This window comes from Seriola lalandi, unplaced genomic scaffold (assembly GCF_002814215.2).
Source record: "Seriola lalandi dorsalis isolate HSWRI2012SDOR001 ecotype SW California unplaced genomic scaffold, Sedor1 jcf7180002054556, whole genome shotgun sequence".
NCBI lineage: Eukaryota > Metazoa > Chordata > Actinopteri > Carangiformes > Carangidae > Seriola > Seriola lalandi.
The window spans coordinates 370,337-388,081 of NW_019525109.1; the positions used below are offsets into that span (position 1 = coordinate 370,337).

Here is a 17,745-nt window from a genome sequence, read left to right on the forward strand (position 1 = left end):
TGGAAATTGATATTGAAGAGGATGAAGCTACTTCTTTTTGTAGACACATGTTTTACTTATTAGCAAAGAGAATATAAAAATGTTGACAATCCATGATTCAGTCTGGCATGACCTTGTTGTTAGCAGTTGCTTGTGGAGAGATAAGCTACTGCAAATGTCTCTGATCTTGAACATCATCAACTTTAGTCCAATCTATTCCACTGATCTTCTACAATAATAATCTGGTAAGAGAGGAGGACCAGTGGGGTGAAGAAAAACCTTGGCATCCACCCAGGAATTCTGTGCATTTCTCAAGAATACCTCAGCAGGATGGATGTTTGCTCATGTCGGCTTGAACCTGGATCCTCTCCTTGACTACTGTACTTATGAAATAACAAAGCTTTTCTTGTCTCACTTTACACATCATGTACAGCTGTGTAAGACCTCACAAAGCCTTGGATAATCTGATCCATATGCCATATACACTGTTGATTGAAATTTCACCGTGCTTGATGTGTAACAACATGACTCATTCTAAAATCACTGTTCTTTGACTGTTTCTAATGTTAGATTCATCCACTTGATGCAGCATTAAGTCTTATTTATCCAGACAAGATAGATGAATGTCTGTAATTCAGCCAGTCAAGCCCAGTGTTCAACTATGACTCTTATTCGAGCAGACAAGTTGACAATAAAAAAGATTTTTTTTGTTGCCCACAGTAGAGGATACGACACCACATCCACTCATCATTCTGGAGGACATGTTTTTACACTGTTTGTGTGCTTCTTTATGTTTTTCTCTTTACCAGGTGGAACAACTCATCGAGCTTGCCAACTACCAAGTCCTGAGCCAGCAGCAGAAGAGTCGTGCTTTCTACCGTTGCCAGGCCACCAGGCTGATGACAGGTGCTGGCAACATCCTGAAGAAACACGCTGCCGATCAGGCACGAAAGGCCGTCAGCATGCACGAGGTTCGCTCTGATGTGGGTGACAACGACCCCATCTCTAAGATCTACTTCGAGCCCGGTTCTTACCAGTGTCTCGAGAACTGCGGCACAGTGGCGGTGAACGTGGTGCGTCGTGGCGGTGACCTGGGCAAGACGGTCTCTGTGGAGTACCGGACAGAAGACGGCACCGCCAACGCTGGCTCGGACTACGAGTTCACAGAGGGCGTGGTGGTGTTCAAGTCTGGCGAGACGATGAAGGAGATCCGCGTGGGGATCATTGACGATGACATCTTTGAGGAGGATGAAAACTTCCTGATTCACCTATCCAATGTCAAGGTGTTGACGTCAGAAGGCGAGGAGCCCGAGGAAAGCGAGTCAGCTAACCACGTGGACTCGGTGGCCTGTCTCGGCTTGCCCTCCGCAGCGACCGTTACCATCTTTGACGACGACCACGCCGGTATCTTTACATTTGAGGAGCCTGTATGCCACGTGAGCGAGAGCGTTGGCACCATGGAGGTGAAGGTGCTGAGAACGTCGGGGGCTCGCGGCGTGGTCATGCTGCCTTACAAGACGGTGGAGGGAACAGCACGAGGCAGCGGAGAGGACTTTGAAGACGCTCACGGCATCCTGGAATTTCAGAACGACGAGATCTTGTGAGTAGATTTGAATCATAATGACGGTGCAGTCGTTTCATGCTCTGTGTCCGTGTGATGTTGCGTTACTGCTGATGGTGTGAGAACGTGAAGGTGTGAGTGAGATGTGGTGGTCACGATGTGCGGACTGCTCATTGGGGATTTGACGAAATCCGAATTCCCCAACCCTCTATGTGTTTTTACCTTGTCTCTATTTTCTACTTTGACTCATTCATTTACTTCTTTTATCTTCACCAGTCTCTTCATTCCTCTTTGCTTTGGATTCTGTTGTGCTGCTGTTTTAGTCTGCTGTGAGATCCGTCGGTTTCTGTATTGCTGGACAGCCAGCACCATCGATTTGTCTTGTGAGTTGCAGAAGTAAGGGAAAGTGGGTTATTTGTTGGATCTTTGATGATTTGGATTTTAAGCAGATGGTCTTTAAGGACCTGGAAATTGAACGAGAAGTGTTGAAGTTTCTTTAAGTAAGGCACTTAATGGGAACCCAGGAGGCGCTGGTTGCTGGAAACAGTACAAGAACTCAATAAGCAGCAGGGAATCAGGGCAAAGTAGGAGCATCTATCTTGTCAACTTAATTCAGATACACAAAGACTTCTTCTTTTTTTGGTAATAAATCCAAGCTGCCCTTTTAGGTGGTTTTATACGGTCTGAGAACATCCCAGAGCAACCACTCATGCAGCCAGCTACTCTTTTTTTTTTTTTTTTTTGGTTGTCATTCCTTGTGAAAAGGACTTGAAACTCTACTTTTCCTGCTGTGAAATGCTGCAGCCACAGTTGCTCTCCTTAGCCAAACGGAGGAGCCTTATTATCTGCTGATGACTCATGGTGAGGTTCATGATTGCTATTGGACCACATTTCAGGAGGCCTTTTCACCGCAGCGGTGAATGTGCTCACAGCCAGCTGCTGTGCCCGTCATCCTGACCCGCTCACAATGTGGGGAATTAGCTCGAGCCATCAGCCAAATGTTTGTACAATGCTGACCACGTTGGGTTGAAACCAAACCAAATTTCCAAGTCCTCCTTTGTTCTTTAAATCTTTTATTCTGAAAACGATTGCTGTGAGTACACATTGTGACTAAATGAGTTATTTTCTTCCCACTCTTTTATGTGATCCTTACTTGGCATTAGCTGCTAGTTCTGTATGACACACTGACTGAAATGTTGACTCAGGTATTGACAGTATTGATAGGGATTGGCTCTGAATAAAGCAGATATTTTGATCATAACGTATTTTACAACGTCATAACAGTGTTAGTTACTAAATTGAGCTCATTAACGGTGGAGCTCAAGCTCACAGCATCATCACGTTGCACGTAGACTCTGTTATAGTTGCTTTTCTAAATTGAAGTATTGGAGCAAATCTCCAGGTTTATGGCATCACTGTCATCAGAATCAGTGGTGGTGACAAATCTGTGTTTGATTGTCTTCATAATGATTCATCATATGGATTTGTGCTTGTGACTTTTGTGATTTAAATCTATTCATTGACCATCAGTTTGGCCGTGTGTTGTTACCATTCAATCATTGAAAAGCTGTTCCAAAGCTATTTTGATATGGACGCACATATGTAAAACTGAACACACACACACACACACACACACACACACACACACACACACACACACACACACACACACACAGACACGTGGCAATGTTCTTATAATGAGAGGTGAAATTGCTTGGGGGTGGAGGGGGTTCAGCAAGCTGGAGCAAAAATTATTGTTTTCTGTACAATACACAATAAGGTGGGCTACTGGTCTCTCTCTCGCTCTCTCTCTCTCGCTCTCTCTCTCTCGCTCTCTCTCTCTCTGTCTCTGTCTCTGTGTCTCTGTCTCTCTCTCTCTCTCTCTCTGTCTCTGTCTCTGTGTCTGTGTCTCTCTCTCTCTCTCTCTCTGTCTCTGTGTCTCTGTCTCTCTCTCTGTCTCTCTCCCTGTGTCTCTCTCTCTCTCTCTCTCTGTCTCTGTGTCTCTGTCTCTCTCTCTCTTGCGCTCTCTCTCTCTCTCTCCCTCTCTCTCTCTCTGTCTCTCTCTCTGTCTCTCTCTCTGTGTCTCTGTCTCTCTCTCTCCCTGTGTCTCTCTCTCTCTCTCTCTGTCTCTCTCTCTGTCTCTCACACTCACACGGCAGTGGGCGTGTTCACGATGTCACCACAAATTACTGTTTGCAGTAAAGTGTTCTCCTGGTGGCCTGTGGGCCTGTTGGGCTCGTAGCTTTAGTGAGAATACAATAAACTTCACAGCTTTCAGCGGTCTGCATTTTTTTTACTGTTTGGGCCACGTGCTAGTTTATGGGAGTAGTCAGTAGGCTTGGAGAACGCCTTGGACCATTAATTACCTCTGAATATTGCCTAAATGAATCTTTTATCAAGAACTGATGTTGGACTTATTATATTGATGGACTTACTTAGTTGAACTGACTTGACTGGACAAGTCTACTATTAAATATTGAATTAGGACTATTGTAAATCTATTTTTAAGTTATGATCCCATGGTTGTGGTTTGGATTTCTACAAAATTAAAAAAAGTTTTTCTTATTTATTTGCTTTGATTTTTCACTCCCACCATCCAAGAAGAAGGGATCTGTCTTTCCTCTGTGACCTCGTGTCTTGAGATCTTTTGGAGGGAAGTTTTTCTTTTTTTTGTCTTAAAGAGCTTGTTATCACTGGTTGGACATTGCCTGCTGTTGTGGGCCTGTGAAGATTAATTGATATGCTGGATTTGATATGGGATTATACAACATAAACTAGACTCGACTCGTTTAGACATGCACTGTGTGTGTGTGTGTGTGTGTGTGTGTGTGTGTGTGTGTGTGTGTGTGTGTGTGTGTGGGTGTGGCATGTAAAGCTCTGTCTTCTTTCAGCTGGCAGGCATCAGTTGTTAGTTGCAGTAGTTCGCCTTGGAAACCAGAAGTTTGCTTACAGTGCTTGTTTGGAAATGTTCAGATTGTTTTTGAGATGGAAGAAGGGTTATAATGACATGAAACAAAGTGTGCTGTCATGATGAATGAATGGGAGAGATGCTGTCTTAGTAACAGTATTCTCAAAGTATTCCCAGCCTCTTCCCTCTCACTCTCTGCTGTTTTTGGTCAGATTTGAAGCAGATGTCTGCAGGCCTGTCTTTTTCAGCCTGTGGCCGACTGCATAGTTTCCATAGCTTATAGCTCTTACAGCCAGGACTAAGTGGGTTTTAATAACACTTTGTCCAAATCAAATGATGGACTGTCCTGCTGGCTATCCTGGTTACTGGCTGTGTGTATGCTTGTGTGTACATGTGTGTGTTTCTCAGGGAAGAGAGGCCCAGAGATGGAGCAGAATCACTCTAGACTCCAGTAGCACTGAAGTGAGGAGCATTTCGACCATGGATGTATTTACATGTAGGGAGAGGCCAAGTTTGATTTCCATATCTCTGGTGAATTTTGGTATGATCTTACATATAGTTCAAAACGGCAGCCATTATGTATAGCAGCCTAATTACTGTTCGATATAAAAGGACCATGGTAGTACTTTTGTGTTTTATCTACAAACAACATTACTGCTGACTACTTTCTAAAGCAACTCTATTTTATGTTATTTGCTTGTAGACTAAAACCTAGAAGACAATAAGGAAATTATGACGTGATGATGATGATTTTGATGTGAATTTAGTTGATTCTTAAAAAAACAAACAAAAACACATAACAAACAAATAAAAAAGCAATTGGACATTGACGCATAAAAACCCAAGTAACTAGCTTTTTGTTGAATGGACCGGATGGATTCCTGTGGATTTGTGGAAGGTGAAAGTAAATAAATAACTAGCGGTTTATACTACAAGCATAGCCTGTAGATGGGTTTCATGTTTACAAACATTAGCCAATGGGTGCGTGCACATTCAAGGTCAAAAACCGATGATGCTTGCACAGAAACCGATTAACAAGTCACACATTAGGCCTTTAGATTTTTTAGGCTGAAGTTAGTATTTGACTGTGTAATAAGCCGACAATAAATTCTGTGATCAAATTTGGCAGAATTGCAGGAATTTATCAAGGAGGCTAGTGGAGTTGCTCGTTAGCTGCTGTGTTAGCTGTACTAGCTAATTTCTGCTAACGAGCTAAAGTGGGTGAAGTGAGACTGCTTGAAATATCACCCAGTTTACCTTTTTAGATTTTAGAAGCCCAGTTGGAAAATCAGGTGTATGGAGAAACAAAAACTCCAGCAACACACAATCAACATTGTTATTTATATAGTTGTTTTTACTTCCTCTAGATTTTAGACACTGTACTGTCATTTTACTGCCCTAAATATCAGCCTGTCAGTTCCCCTCCAGATTTCAGAGATATACTTATTATTTATGGGTTTATCTTTAATCTTTTAACATGTAAAATGATGCATATTTGTTTCCAGGCATACATTAGATACATTAGGAAAATGCTGGGCTGTGCTTTGTCTTCTGGGTAAAGTTTCACACTTTTAATGTGATGAGAGTTAAAAATAGCTTCTGTGGGAAAAAAGCCGATAGACTTGCTGGTTGTGTTGTTGCATGCACAGTAGATGAACACATACCATTAAAAACACATGCATAGATAAAGAATATTCACTAAATAAACGGCCACATGCCAAAGTATTTATAGCCTAAACTCATTTGCGCCACTTGTCCCATGATGGGCTTTTTTAGAAAATATGTGTTGCCATAGAAATACACAGTGTATGTCATAAATGAGCCGCTAGCGCCCTTCAGGGAAAAGCTGAGGACGTTTTTACTGCAGAAAAAAAGGAATTACAAAATAGCTGATCTAAATAGACTTGCCTCCAAGCTAACTCTACCCTGTTTCTGTTTCTCTGATAAAGAGGGAGGTAGAGATATAGGGAGGGTATAGTAAGAGAGATAAATGAGCGTGAATGAAGGTGTTGATGGGAGGAAGTTGGCAGAAAATGATGGAGTGGACAGGGCGGGGAGAAAAGTTTTAGACCACTTAAAGTTTTTGACTTTTCCTAACTTGCCATTCCTTCTTCCCTCCCCCCATTTTCTCTCCTCTATCTCCGTACAGTCCATTCTCCCTGTCTGTAAGAGGCCCGGTGCAATTTGTCTCTGGTGTGTGTGTGTGTGTGTGTGTGTGTGTGTGTGTGTGTGTGTGTGTGTGTGTGTGTGTGTGTGTGTGTACTCTGCTATCCACCTTGTGTTGTAATGCACCAATACAGATGCCAGATGTTGACAGGCTTATTAAACAGTTGTCTTTATTTCAAGTAGTACCACTGCTACTAATACAACAGTTTCTACCCCCAGTTGAACCACTATGGCTACACTGCCATTACCACTACTGTTGCTACTTCCATGGCTACTACTGTTACTGACTTACTACAGCCATCACCAGCGTTATTACTATTAGTAATAATGCTAACGCTAATGCTCCCTCGGTGTTCACAAGTCATTTAGTTTATTATTTAGTACAGAAATAATAATTGACTTCAATATGACACTCAGCTCTAATGCATATTTGTTTGGCTTGTTTAAACTTTGAAAGTTTCGTTTGCAAGTTAGAATCAAATGTGGGTCGGCTGTAATTTTGTCATTTGAAAACTGCACAGGGAACATGGTGAAAACTTTCACCCTATTTATTCATTTACTGTTCCTTTCAGCAACGTTTAAGTTTGAAGGCTGAACATTTGACTAATTAACTTGTTAGTATGGACAATTTTTGCTGTAGTATTTCTGCTACAACTACTACTGCTAATGCTCATCTACTACCAAAATGTAGCATCATCACACCTGTCATATGATGAGCGTTTCTATCCAGAGCACCTTCTAGTACCCTTAGTGGCTCTATTTTTATTATACTTGGTCCTGATGGAATTATCAGACCACTTAATACAAAATAGGCCAGCAATTTTTTTTTTTCCATAACTGTTGCATTAAAACTGTATTTTTAGACGGAGAAGAAGTGAGAGTCAGGTTGAATAAGTGTTAGCATATAAAATGTACAATGAATCCATACTGTGTGGTTCATTAGTTATCAATGAAGCAGTGTTTCTGCGGCAACAAGACACTTACAAACACATCAAGGTGAAAAGAACTGAGAAAACGGAGCACGAAGGTGGATGCACACAAATTTATACACACATGCATTCTCATGCAGTTGTTTTACTTGGTTTTGACCTGTACTCAGTCTCTGTTTGACCCTGTGAGGTTGAACAATACGTGAAACAAACATACACATACACTAACAGAAGCACTCACACACACACACACACACAGACCGTTTATGCAATTTACAGTGGCAACCAGTGAAGAAACATGGTACAGCTGAGAATCAAAAGGCTCTCTCTCTCTCTCTCTCTCTCTCTCTCTCTCACACACACACACACACACACACACACACACACACACACACACACTTGAACAGACTGGGATGTCACACCCCAATAACCAGCACAGATTGGCCTTGTTGAGGTGCATGCTTCCTAAGATATAGGAATGTGTGATGGGCGTATGCGGTGCAATCGTATTTTAACACTATAGCCAGAGGAGGATTTGCTCGGACTCTGAAATGGCATCTTGCTTGTGTTTAAGGTTTATTTTAATCAGGCTTTAAGTGGACTTTACTTGTAAGATTCCCGGCAGAGCTCATAGTTGCCTTGAGTTCAGTTGTTGGGAAAATCATTCAAATTCCACTTTCAATACATCAGCTTCACCAATTTATGACAACAGGTCATAATGTTAGTGACCTTTCAGCTCAAGAGTCAAACTTCTAAACTCATTGTGTCTTGTTTGTCAGAGAGAGCAAGAACATCACAGATTACTGACTCGTGTGATAGTTACAGAACTGCCCCTTCTCTCAAACCTTCCAACAGCAACATCTGAATTTTTATAGCAGCTGTTACTCATACAGCTCAAAACTGAATTAGTCAATGATCAACAATACAGTCTGGTCTGACCAACCAGCTGTGACTCAAGGGCCGGGTTATGATGCTCAAAACTGAACTGTCGTCCGACTTCGAAAGACAAATGTAAAAAGAAGGGGTAAAAAGCAAGTCGAGGGGGGGGGGTGATGATGATTATGGGAATAATGGCGTACATTTTCACAGTGTCCTGGACGGCTTTTGTCATGTGGTATCTGTTGTACACATGAAAAGTGACAGAAATTCTTTTGTTAATAAATGAAAAGTGAAGTTTTCAGATGTAAAGCCCTCTGTTGTGATGGCATGAAGGTGTGTAGGGTTGTGGTCTCGGAGGCTGTTCAGAGTATACAGACTATACTTTACTGCAACAGTCAGTCAGTGATGACAAAAGCTTAATTGAAGACTCACACAATGCAGAAACATCACATGGCTAACATCTGCAGACTACAGCCATACTGTCTCCATTTTTTTGTCATGAAGAATTTGTGCAGACTCCAGCCTGTAAACAGGCACACAGACACAAAAACAAGCACTTCAGCCAACACACACAGACACACGTTTGTGCACACACATACACACTTGAATACACATTCACATACTCATATCAGTGAGGCATTAGAGGGTAATGAGGCTTGATGAGGTTTGTAGGTCACATGTGCTCACACGTACACACTTCATCCTTGTGTGGTACCATTAGTAAAAACCACATAAAAGCCTGTTTTTATTTATTTTTCTGTTGTAAAGGACCGATGAGACTGTGTGTGTGTGTGTGTGTGTGTGTGTCTCTGTGTGTGTGTTGACTATGCCTTTGTGGTGTCTTTGATTTTCATGTTTTAAAAAATTCATCTGTGTCACTGAACAACGAAGCAAACTGTAAAATATCTCACACACACACACACACACACACACACACACACACACACACACAGTGCCTTATGAGGTGCGAGGGTTGTGTTCTCAGGTTACAGAGTACATGGTAATAACACCTCTCTTGGCAGGAGTCGCACACCTGTCACTGTGTGTGCATGTGAGTGTGAAAGCAACCGATTGCACTTTACTGCTTAAATAATACACATTACTTGAGCAGAGAAACTGACAGAAAACAAATCAGCTATAATTCTGATAATTTACTCTTTTACTACTCTGTTACTTGTTAAGATGTTCTTGCTGTGGTCACACAGGGCATGACGAACTTTTTTATTTGAGGTACTTTTTAATTAAATGATAAAAAAGATCAGTAGATTAAAGGTTCCATATTGAACACTTTTCTGTTGTTTAATCTGAAGTGTTGAAATCCTTAAGAAGATGTATTTGTGGTTTTAAGAACCAAAAACCATCTCAGTGTAGTTTTACATCTTCTCTCTCTAGAGCTCTAGCAACAACAGGTTGTTGAGCCAATCAGAGGAGAGTAGGCTCTGAGCCTGTTCTTCTGATTGGCTGACTGTTTTCCGAGTGATTGAATGAAAATGTAACAGATTTCAGTTAAACATTCAAAGAAACCAAATCTTGCAAGGTTGGATGGTGGGTCCAGATGTGCCATTCAACGACTGACAGTTGTGACATCACAAAGTCACGGAAGTCCTGACAGCTCGTTTCAAGGCTCAGTTTCTGAATAAGGGCTGTGTGCGTTTTTCAGTGGACTGAGTTATTTTATACTTTCACTGTATTAAATTAGCACCTACACCTGCTTTATAATCAAAAAAGACATGGGTATCTCACTTTATACAATATGGGACCTTTTAAGTGAATAAGAAGAATAGTGGTTAGTTATGTGAAGGAGCAAGAGTTCAAGAGAAAGTAAGCATGTAGGAGCATGTGAAAGAGGAAAGAGAAAACCTAGAGACTGACATCATGTTCAGGCATTTTCTCACCCTACTTTCAATGAAAGTCAGCTCTTTCGTCAGGCACGCTGCCACAATGTTTCTTATTAAGGAGAGCGCAATCAATGTTCCAAAATCCCTTGTCAAGATCATTATGCAATCCTCAAAGTAGTTTTGTTTATTCACTGTATACAGCAGTAAATTGGAGCCGGCCTATTGCCCAAACAAAACGGATTAATTCAACCTTCTCTGACAATCCCATAAACATAATGAGAGAACTGGACAACACTGAAATATGCCATTTTCAGCTGTACAGCATGACTGTGCAGGATATACGAGCGTGAAAATTAGCCTGTTCAGTCTTCTTTCTTTTTTTTTACTACCATGAATAACAGAAAAGACGGGGAAGAGAGAGTGAGAGAAAGAAGAGAAAAGAAGGGAGGGCAGGTCAGTAGTTTGACAAATGAGCCCTAACCGACTGCCTCCACAAAACACCATCGCCTTGGCAACCGCTGGGATGGAGAGAGGGAGAGGGAGAGAGAAAGAGACAGACTGAGTAGAGTGATAAAAGACATGAGAGGGAGACAGAGGGAGGTCTGAGATGGAGAGGAGGAGAGGAATGTATAGATTGAGAGGTCATATGAGCAAACTATATTTTCCCGTTATTTGTTCTGATTACTGCCAGATGTGACCTTTGATAACGTTAAGTGTTCGTATTTACTGATTTTGATCTATCAGTGCAAACAAGAGGCCATGACTCATTTTGCAGTAATAAACTGACTATGCGTATCGCTGCTGAACAGCTACTTGATGCACTACTCCATGACATTCTGATATCAATCACTGTGCACTCGGCTGCAACTCAGTCACAGAATGACACGACGCGAACAGTCCATGAAAGCTCTCACAAAATGGTGCGGCAGGTCTTTGGAAGTGATGCTGTTTGTCTTTCCAAACAAAAAGATCTGGAAGCTATTAAGAGTAAAATTCAAAGGAAAAGATGTCCCAGTACTTCCTGTACTCTTTGATTAGCAGGTGGTTTCGGGGAAATTAAAAAACACAGATGTCCTTCTGACTCTGGCCTTGTCTGACTCAGCTGTTGCAGACTGTGGGTGTAAGGTCGTTATTGTCATCGCTATTGGAAACAACATCCTCGTCCGAGCTAGCCACCTATATGTTGACGAAGATTTGGATCATGCAATCGGACGACGCGTCTTTTATTGTCATCTGTGGCGTTTTCTTTGCAAGGAATTTTAATGACGTGATTGCCTCCCCCCGGAGGATGAATACCATTTTGTGAGGCCACTGTTGCTGCATCCTGGGCTTGGCGCCGCCCAGGATGACTGTTTGGGTTTTTTCCCCTTACAGCAGAATGATAATGGTGCGGCCAGATAATTCTCCAGCCTTGACACAGCGCTGTAGAGATTGGTGTTGCTATGCGAGACGACCTCTGGCCAAGACGAAGCTCACTCATTTCACCGACCGTGTCACAGCTCCTATTCACAACTCTGCCGTCCAGCCCATTCAGCCCATTCAGCTGCTTGAGGAAAGGCTTATCCCATTATACAGCCCCACCCATTTGTCAGTGACAGCTCGGGTTACAGTTCCCCTGCACAGTTTGGGAATCCAGCCCCTGAAACAAGTATGGGCAGTTGAACCAGCTGAAGACTGATTCTTCTTCTTTATTTCTGACATCTGACTTTGTAGCTGGGAGCCGTGAACGTTGCTCACTGAGACTCACAGAGAGGAAGATTGGACTGCACAAAGCAAAGGTCTAAATCTTTGGCAGGTTTTCAAAGCGAGGACAAAAGGCTGATAGGACTGCGTTTGCTCACACAAACATACGCCGCATGTCAGTGCTGTGTTTACAGTCAAGGCTTCTATTGTGAAAAGCCAAAAGATAAGGTTTTATCTCAGTATCAGAGGATGGGAGTCTTGAAGGATTATTCCCTAAAACAATGTGGCAAGTACACTCTTGCTTTGACGAGAGAACTTCAAGGATTGATTCTGCTTTGCTTCATGTTACGGGACCAGAATCAGTGATTATCTGCTTCTGCTGCTTTCATCTGCTTCTGTCAGATCTCTGAGGAATTTATGAATTGTTGGGCTTTAACTGCAAAATCCTACATCTGCTCATGCTCATGTTAAGGGATATTTCATTGTGACGTCCTAAACCCTCTCACTTGCTCTTAAGTTAAAAGGTTAACTCTCTTTGCACCCAGTTCATCATTCTCTTTGTGTGCTGTAACTGTCCTCCAATGCATTGGCACAATTAACCAGGTCAAACTAATCTGCTCAATCTGCTCATCTCCTGTACACGGTCAATTAAGGGGCAATTTGATGATGAAGATGAGGCAGACAAGAGCCAGATTCAAACCTGTGGCATCTCCTCATCTGTGGTGCGGCTCTTTCCTCGGTGCTTATCTACAAGGGAAGCGCTTTAATAAGAGCGCTGGTGTATTCCCTGGCCTGTCTGCCTGTCTGCCCTAAGTAGTTTTAATGGATGACTATGAGCAGGCTAATACTGTTATGCTGATGTTAATTTTTTGGCGAGCGGGGCCTGTGATATTGGAACTGAATCTCACCGGGTTATTTATCCTCCACGTTAGTCACAGAGGCACCACAGAGGCAGGAAGACTGCCAAGTGTGTGTGTGTGTGTGTGTGTGTGTGTGTGTGTGTGTGTGTGTGTGTATGAAATTGGCAGGTAAAGTGAAACAGATGTGTCATTATTGTTTATGTTCTGGATTATTTCAATTGAATGTATTAAACTGTGTTAAGAGTTGTGCTACCTGTAAGCAGATACTTGACTCAGGTTGTTGAGACTTGGGGACAATTGGGTCTCAGGATGTGCTTTTCTTTTTCTTTTTTTCTTTTTTTTTTTGGATTATCTTGTACTTTTGCATTGTGTGTTTTTAAATATGACAGTCAATGAGCAGCAGAAAACCGAAACAGACAGTAAGTGTAGCTTCTGTGTTCACTCAGAAAGCTAATGGCTACTAATGGATGTAAGAAAACAAAAACATGCTGAAGAGGAGCTCCCCAAAATTCCTCAGCGATCCAGGGAAGGTTCTCTTCACTGTGGGAACAATATGACCTGTATGACCACATCGCTGGTTTTGTTCAGTGTCATGATTCGAACTGTCAAGTTCAATTGGTAAAAACAAGGTTCAAGGTTTGTCGGCCTTGTTCATCTGGCCAATACTGGGGGAAAAATGACGTTAAGTTTGGAATCAATTGAGATAAATGATTATTATTATGAGATGTTATAGTGTCATGAGAAAAAACTTTCTATGTGTCCAAAGCAGGGAAATATATTCCTCTTTATTGAATGAATAAATGAAGTATTACTTTGGGTCAGGTCAGGTTCAGGTCTCAGTTTTGGCAGAACGGCTTGGGCTTAGACGGGTCAGGTCCCACGATGTTGGGTTGGGTTCAGGGCTCCGTTTTGCCTGTGCATATTTTCTGGCTTAAAAAATTGAGGTAAACCATATTTGAATTCGTTAAGAAGTCCTTCGGGAAGAAGAGATTTTCTACAACAAACTTAAGTGTGTTTGTTGTCTGTGTGAGTTCACGCATATTTTTAATTTGCCCATTAACACCTTTTCCAATGCAGAACACACCAACTTTACTTGTTGGGGTTTTTTTGTTTTGGTTTTTTTTCTCAGCGTGCTGCTCCATTAGTGCAGCGTTGCTGTGGGTAACCACAGCAATGGCTGGTGCAGTATGCGGTCTTTTGCTGCCAGTTGTAGTAAAAGCTCAGACCATTTTACGCTCTGCTGGGCCTCTCTTTCCTTCTCTTTCTTCTTCTTTGCCACTTATTGTACTGCACTGACAGAGAGAGACAGAAGAGAAGAGGAAAAGAGAGAGAGAGAGAGAGAGAGAAATCAATGGATGTACAGAAAAAAAGTGGACTGATAAAGCAAAGACGGTGAGGAAATGAATGGAGAAGAGAGAGAAGGGGAAAAACTTGGAGAGCAGAGTCACTATCAAAGGAGACACAAAGAGAAACCGCACGGGGAGCGAAGCAGAGGTAGCAACATACAACCCTTCAACTCCTTTTCATCCTCATCCTCATCCTCTCTCCCACTCCTCCTATATCTCTCACTCCACAATCTCTCACCCTCCTTGTTTTTCAGACCCCACAGGCATGCTAATGCCCTAACAGTAACAATATGTAATGTGGATTCCTTGATATTAAATACTTTTGGATGGCACTACTGTGGCTCGGGATGGTCAGTTAATCGAGATGAAAATACTGTATGTAAACAACTATTTAATCTACCTTCATCATCAGGTCAAAGTCTGTTAACTAGCAAATATTAGCACGCTAACATGCTAAAATAAGACTGAATATGGGAAACATACCAACATCATACCAGCATGTTAGCATTGTCAGTATCAGAATGTTAGCATGGTGACGTTAGCTTTAGCTCAAAGCACCGCTATGCCAAAGTAAAGTCATTTTTTACTTTGCTCTGTCCTCTTTTTGTCTTTTGTATTGCACGGGGGGGAAAGAGTGACTCAGTAATGCTGTATTTTAAATTTGCCTCACTCTTCACCTTACTCCATCCTTTTCTTTCACTGTGATAAACAGAGACGTCAGCTCGCAGTGAGATCCAGCAGCACCAATAAGTCTGCTGCAATATAATCACACTTTATAGCTGATGGATTAAAGCTCTTAGCTGGCATTCTGCTCTGTCTGCCATTGGACACTTTCCCCGTCTGTGTCTACGAAGATTCAGGAGTCATCGAGGTCATGGGATATCAACAAGTACCACAGTACACTGTATCTGAAAGTGTTTCTCTCCCCCCACCCCCACCCCCACCCTTCATGCAGCCTGTGTGACCATTTTCTGTTTACAACACGTTAACATAGCCAGCATAGTTTTGGTCAGTTTGCAACAAGGGGAACTTTTCCAAAAAAGGATGAGGCTATGTTTGGCCACATTGGACTGATACTGGTACAGATGTGGTAGATGATGTAAGGAGTCCAGTGTTCGGGCTGCAGACTTAGCACACAAGTGCAGAGGGGTTGTTGTAGTTGAGTATGTGAGAGGGAAGAAAATTACTGCGTTAGCCACTTTTTAACACATAACGGAGGGTAGGAAGAAAGAAATCCTTCAACACATTTAAAGAAAGATCATTAAATATGCAAAATCTTCTCAATCACAGAAACTGTTCAATTGTCTGGATAAACAAGGTGATACCTGCTGATATTCCAACAAAATCCAATGCATACAATTGGGCATTGTCTATTTGAATCTATTTTTGTTGATCTTGTGTTTTAATGCCTGATTTCTAAGGAGGAAAATAAACCTGAGTGGGAAAGTAAAGGATAAGCGGATGATAAAATGTGTTGCCAGTGACCTAAAGACTTAGAGGAGTGGATTTATATTTGGAGGGTTGCCAGGTCGAATCTTCAAATGAGCTGAGACAATGTGGGCGGGTGAGTTGTCAACAACTATTGGTGAGGTGCCCCTTTTGAAATGAATCTACCATATAGGTGCTGCAGTGTCCAGCAGCATGAGGCCTGCTGCTCCACATTTTGCAAGAAACGAACAGGCAGTCGCTAACAGCGTGTCCCGCTCGTCCTTGAGTTAAGATATTATATGTTGAGAGGCCCCACTTGTACATTTAGTTCATTTTCTCCCCCCTCAAATACATAATAAATTCAGCGCCGTGCTTTCAGCTTTTCCTCTCGTTGCTCTCATCAAACCAAACCTCTTTGTCTCTCATTTCACTCGGGCTGCTGAGGGAATACTCTCTTAATGAGAGCAGCAGAGAAACACACAGCAGTGCTAATGAGTGGCAGGCTAGCGGAAAGTGAGGCAAAAAAAAAATCTGCACACTCAAACCTAATATACAGCATCGTATATGGACCAATTAATTTTACTAACAATTTCAACGTTGTGACAGCGAACTTGTGTTTTATTTTCCTAATGAATTATTCAGTTGAACCTCATTCGGTAGCCATGCATTTAAATATGTCTCACTTAAGCAGATGATTTTCGCAGAGAATATGTACCATATGTTCACTTTACAGTTATTGAAGCTTAAATTTATGCTCCTGTGTTGGTTGAATAGTGAAACAGGTTATGTGGGGGTCTTGTAAATGATTTGCATGTTGTAAACTATTGTCTAACTGCTCTGCATGAAACATGTTTAAGATTTTCGTTGCAAAAAATCAGGAAATTAGAGGTGATTTGTGTGGATGAAATTACTGCAAGAAAATGCAACATCCTTGTGATGCAAAGCTGGATTCTGACTTTCTGCTGGATGAAGTATTTGCATATTTCATGAAGCCCACATGCTGATACATCTTTATTTCTCGGTATACAGTCATTAGCATTTCTGATGTGATCCATTGTTGCACATAGTCAACATTACAAAAAAAAAAAGCCTTTTGTGACAAGTTTCTGTGGGATACATCTCTAGAAAGGTTTGATGATCTAGACTAATCTAGAAATCTATTCGGATTCAATTGAACAATACGAAGGTACAGTGTGAAGTTGGGTGTGTGAGGGCGAACTGTGAGGTGTGATGCGAGAGCTGTGATAACCAAGTGGAAGTTAAACTGATTTGTGGTGCTTAGTGGCCCGAATCACTGCAATGGATTTGATGCAAGAGAGTGAGCCTTGCCTGGAGCTTAGCTGGGATATATCTGATAGCAGTCACAGTGTCACACACACACACGCGCACACACACACGCACACAAAATCCCTGCTATTCTGATAGCTGCACTGTTTGCTGCATGGTGAGAAAAGCACACACAACAAGTACCATGCTCCCAGGTTAAGTGCTTGCTGGACAGTGAAGAACACACACACACACACGCACACACACACACACACACACACACACTCTTGTTGCAGCAGCAGCTGCAGTGTAAGCTAATCTGTACGAGCTCCAGTGTGCAGAATCCCTGGCTTACAGAGATCTGATACCGATTCATCTGTCTCTCTTTTTCATCTCTTTCTCTCTCTCTCTCCGTCTCTGTGTAGTGTTCAAAGCTGCAAATATGTTACATCCACGTGCTCCCCTCAATGAAACGGGCTGATCAGGAGAATACAGGCTCTGATCTTTGATTGATTTCACCTATTAAATCCACTTCAGTCATGAGGGATTTAGATGAAGCAGAGGAAGCAGCTTAGACATCTTTAAAGCTGCAGGGAACCAAAATCTGTGATTTCTTCGCTGTTGTCATCTTATTACCTTTTTTAGATTTAAAGCCCCAGTTTGCAGTTGTGCAAAGCACTATTTCAACTCCCTGTGGCAGGATCTATATGGTCTGTGTTGCAGGTCCCAGATATGCAACCAAGCACACAGTTATTCTGATGGAAAGGTTGAATGAGCAGACAGGATGACGTGGGGCTGTAGCAGGATTTTATTTGTATTGTCATACTTGAGACAGCCAAATAGTTCCCTTTTCTTCTTCAACAATAACGAAGTAAGAAAGATATTGACAAAAATATGATCAA

General features: G+C 42.0%; 1 protein-coding gene across 2 annotated transcripts in view; it reads left to right on the forward strand.

Moving 5' to 3' along the window:
• Positions 1-17,745, forward strand: part of slc8a1b (solute carrier family 8 member 1b) — a 140,747-nt gene that overhangs the window by 16,715 nt on the left and 106,287 nt on the right. For both annotated transcript variants that reach the window (XM_023415731.2, XM_087176460.1), the window contains exon 4: positions 789-1,579. In XM_023415731.2, coding sequence (XP_023271499.1) covers positions 789-1,579 — 791 coding nt within the window. The remainder of the gene's footprint in view (positions 1-788; positions 1,580-17,745) is intronic.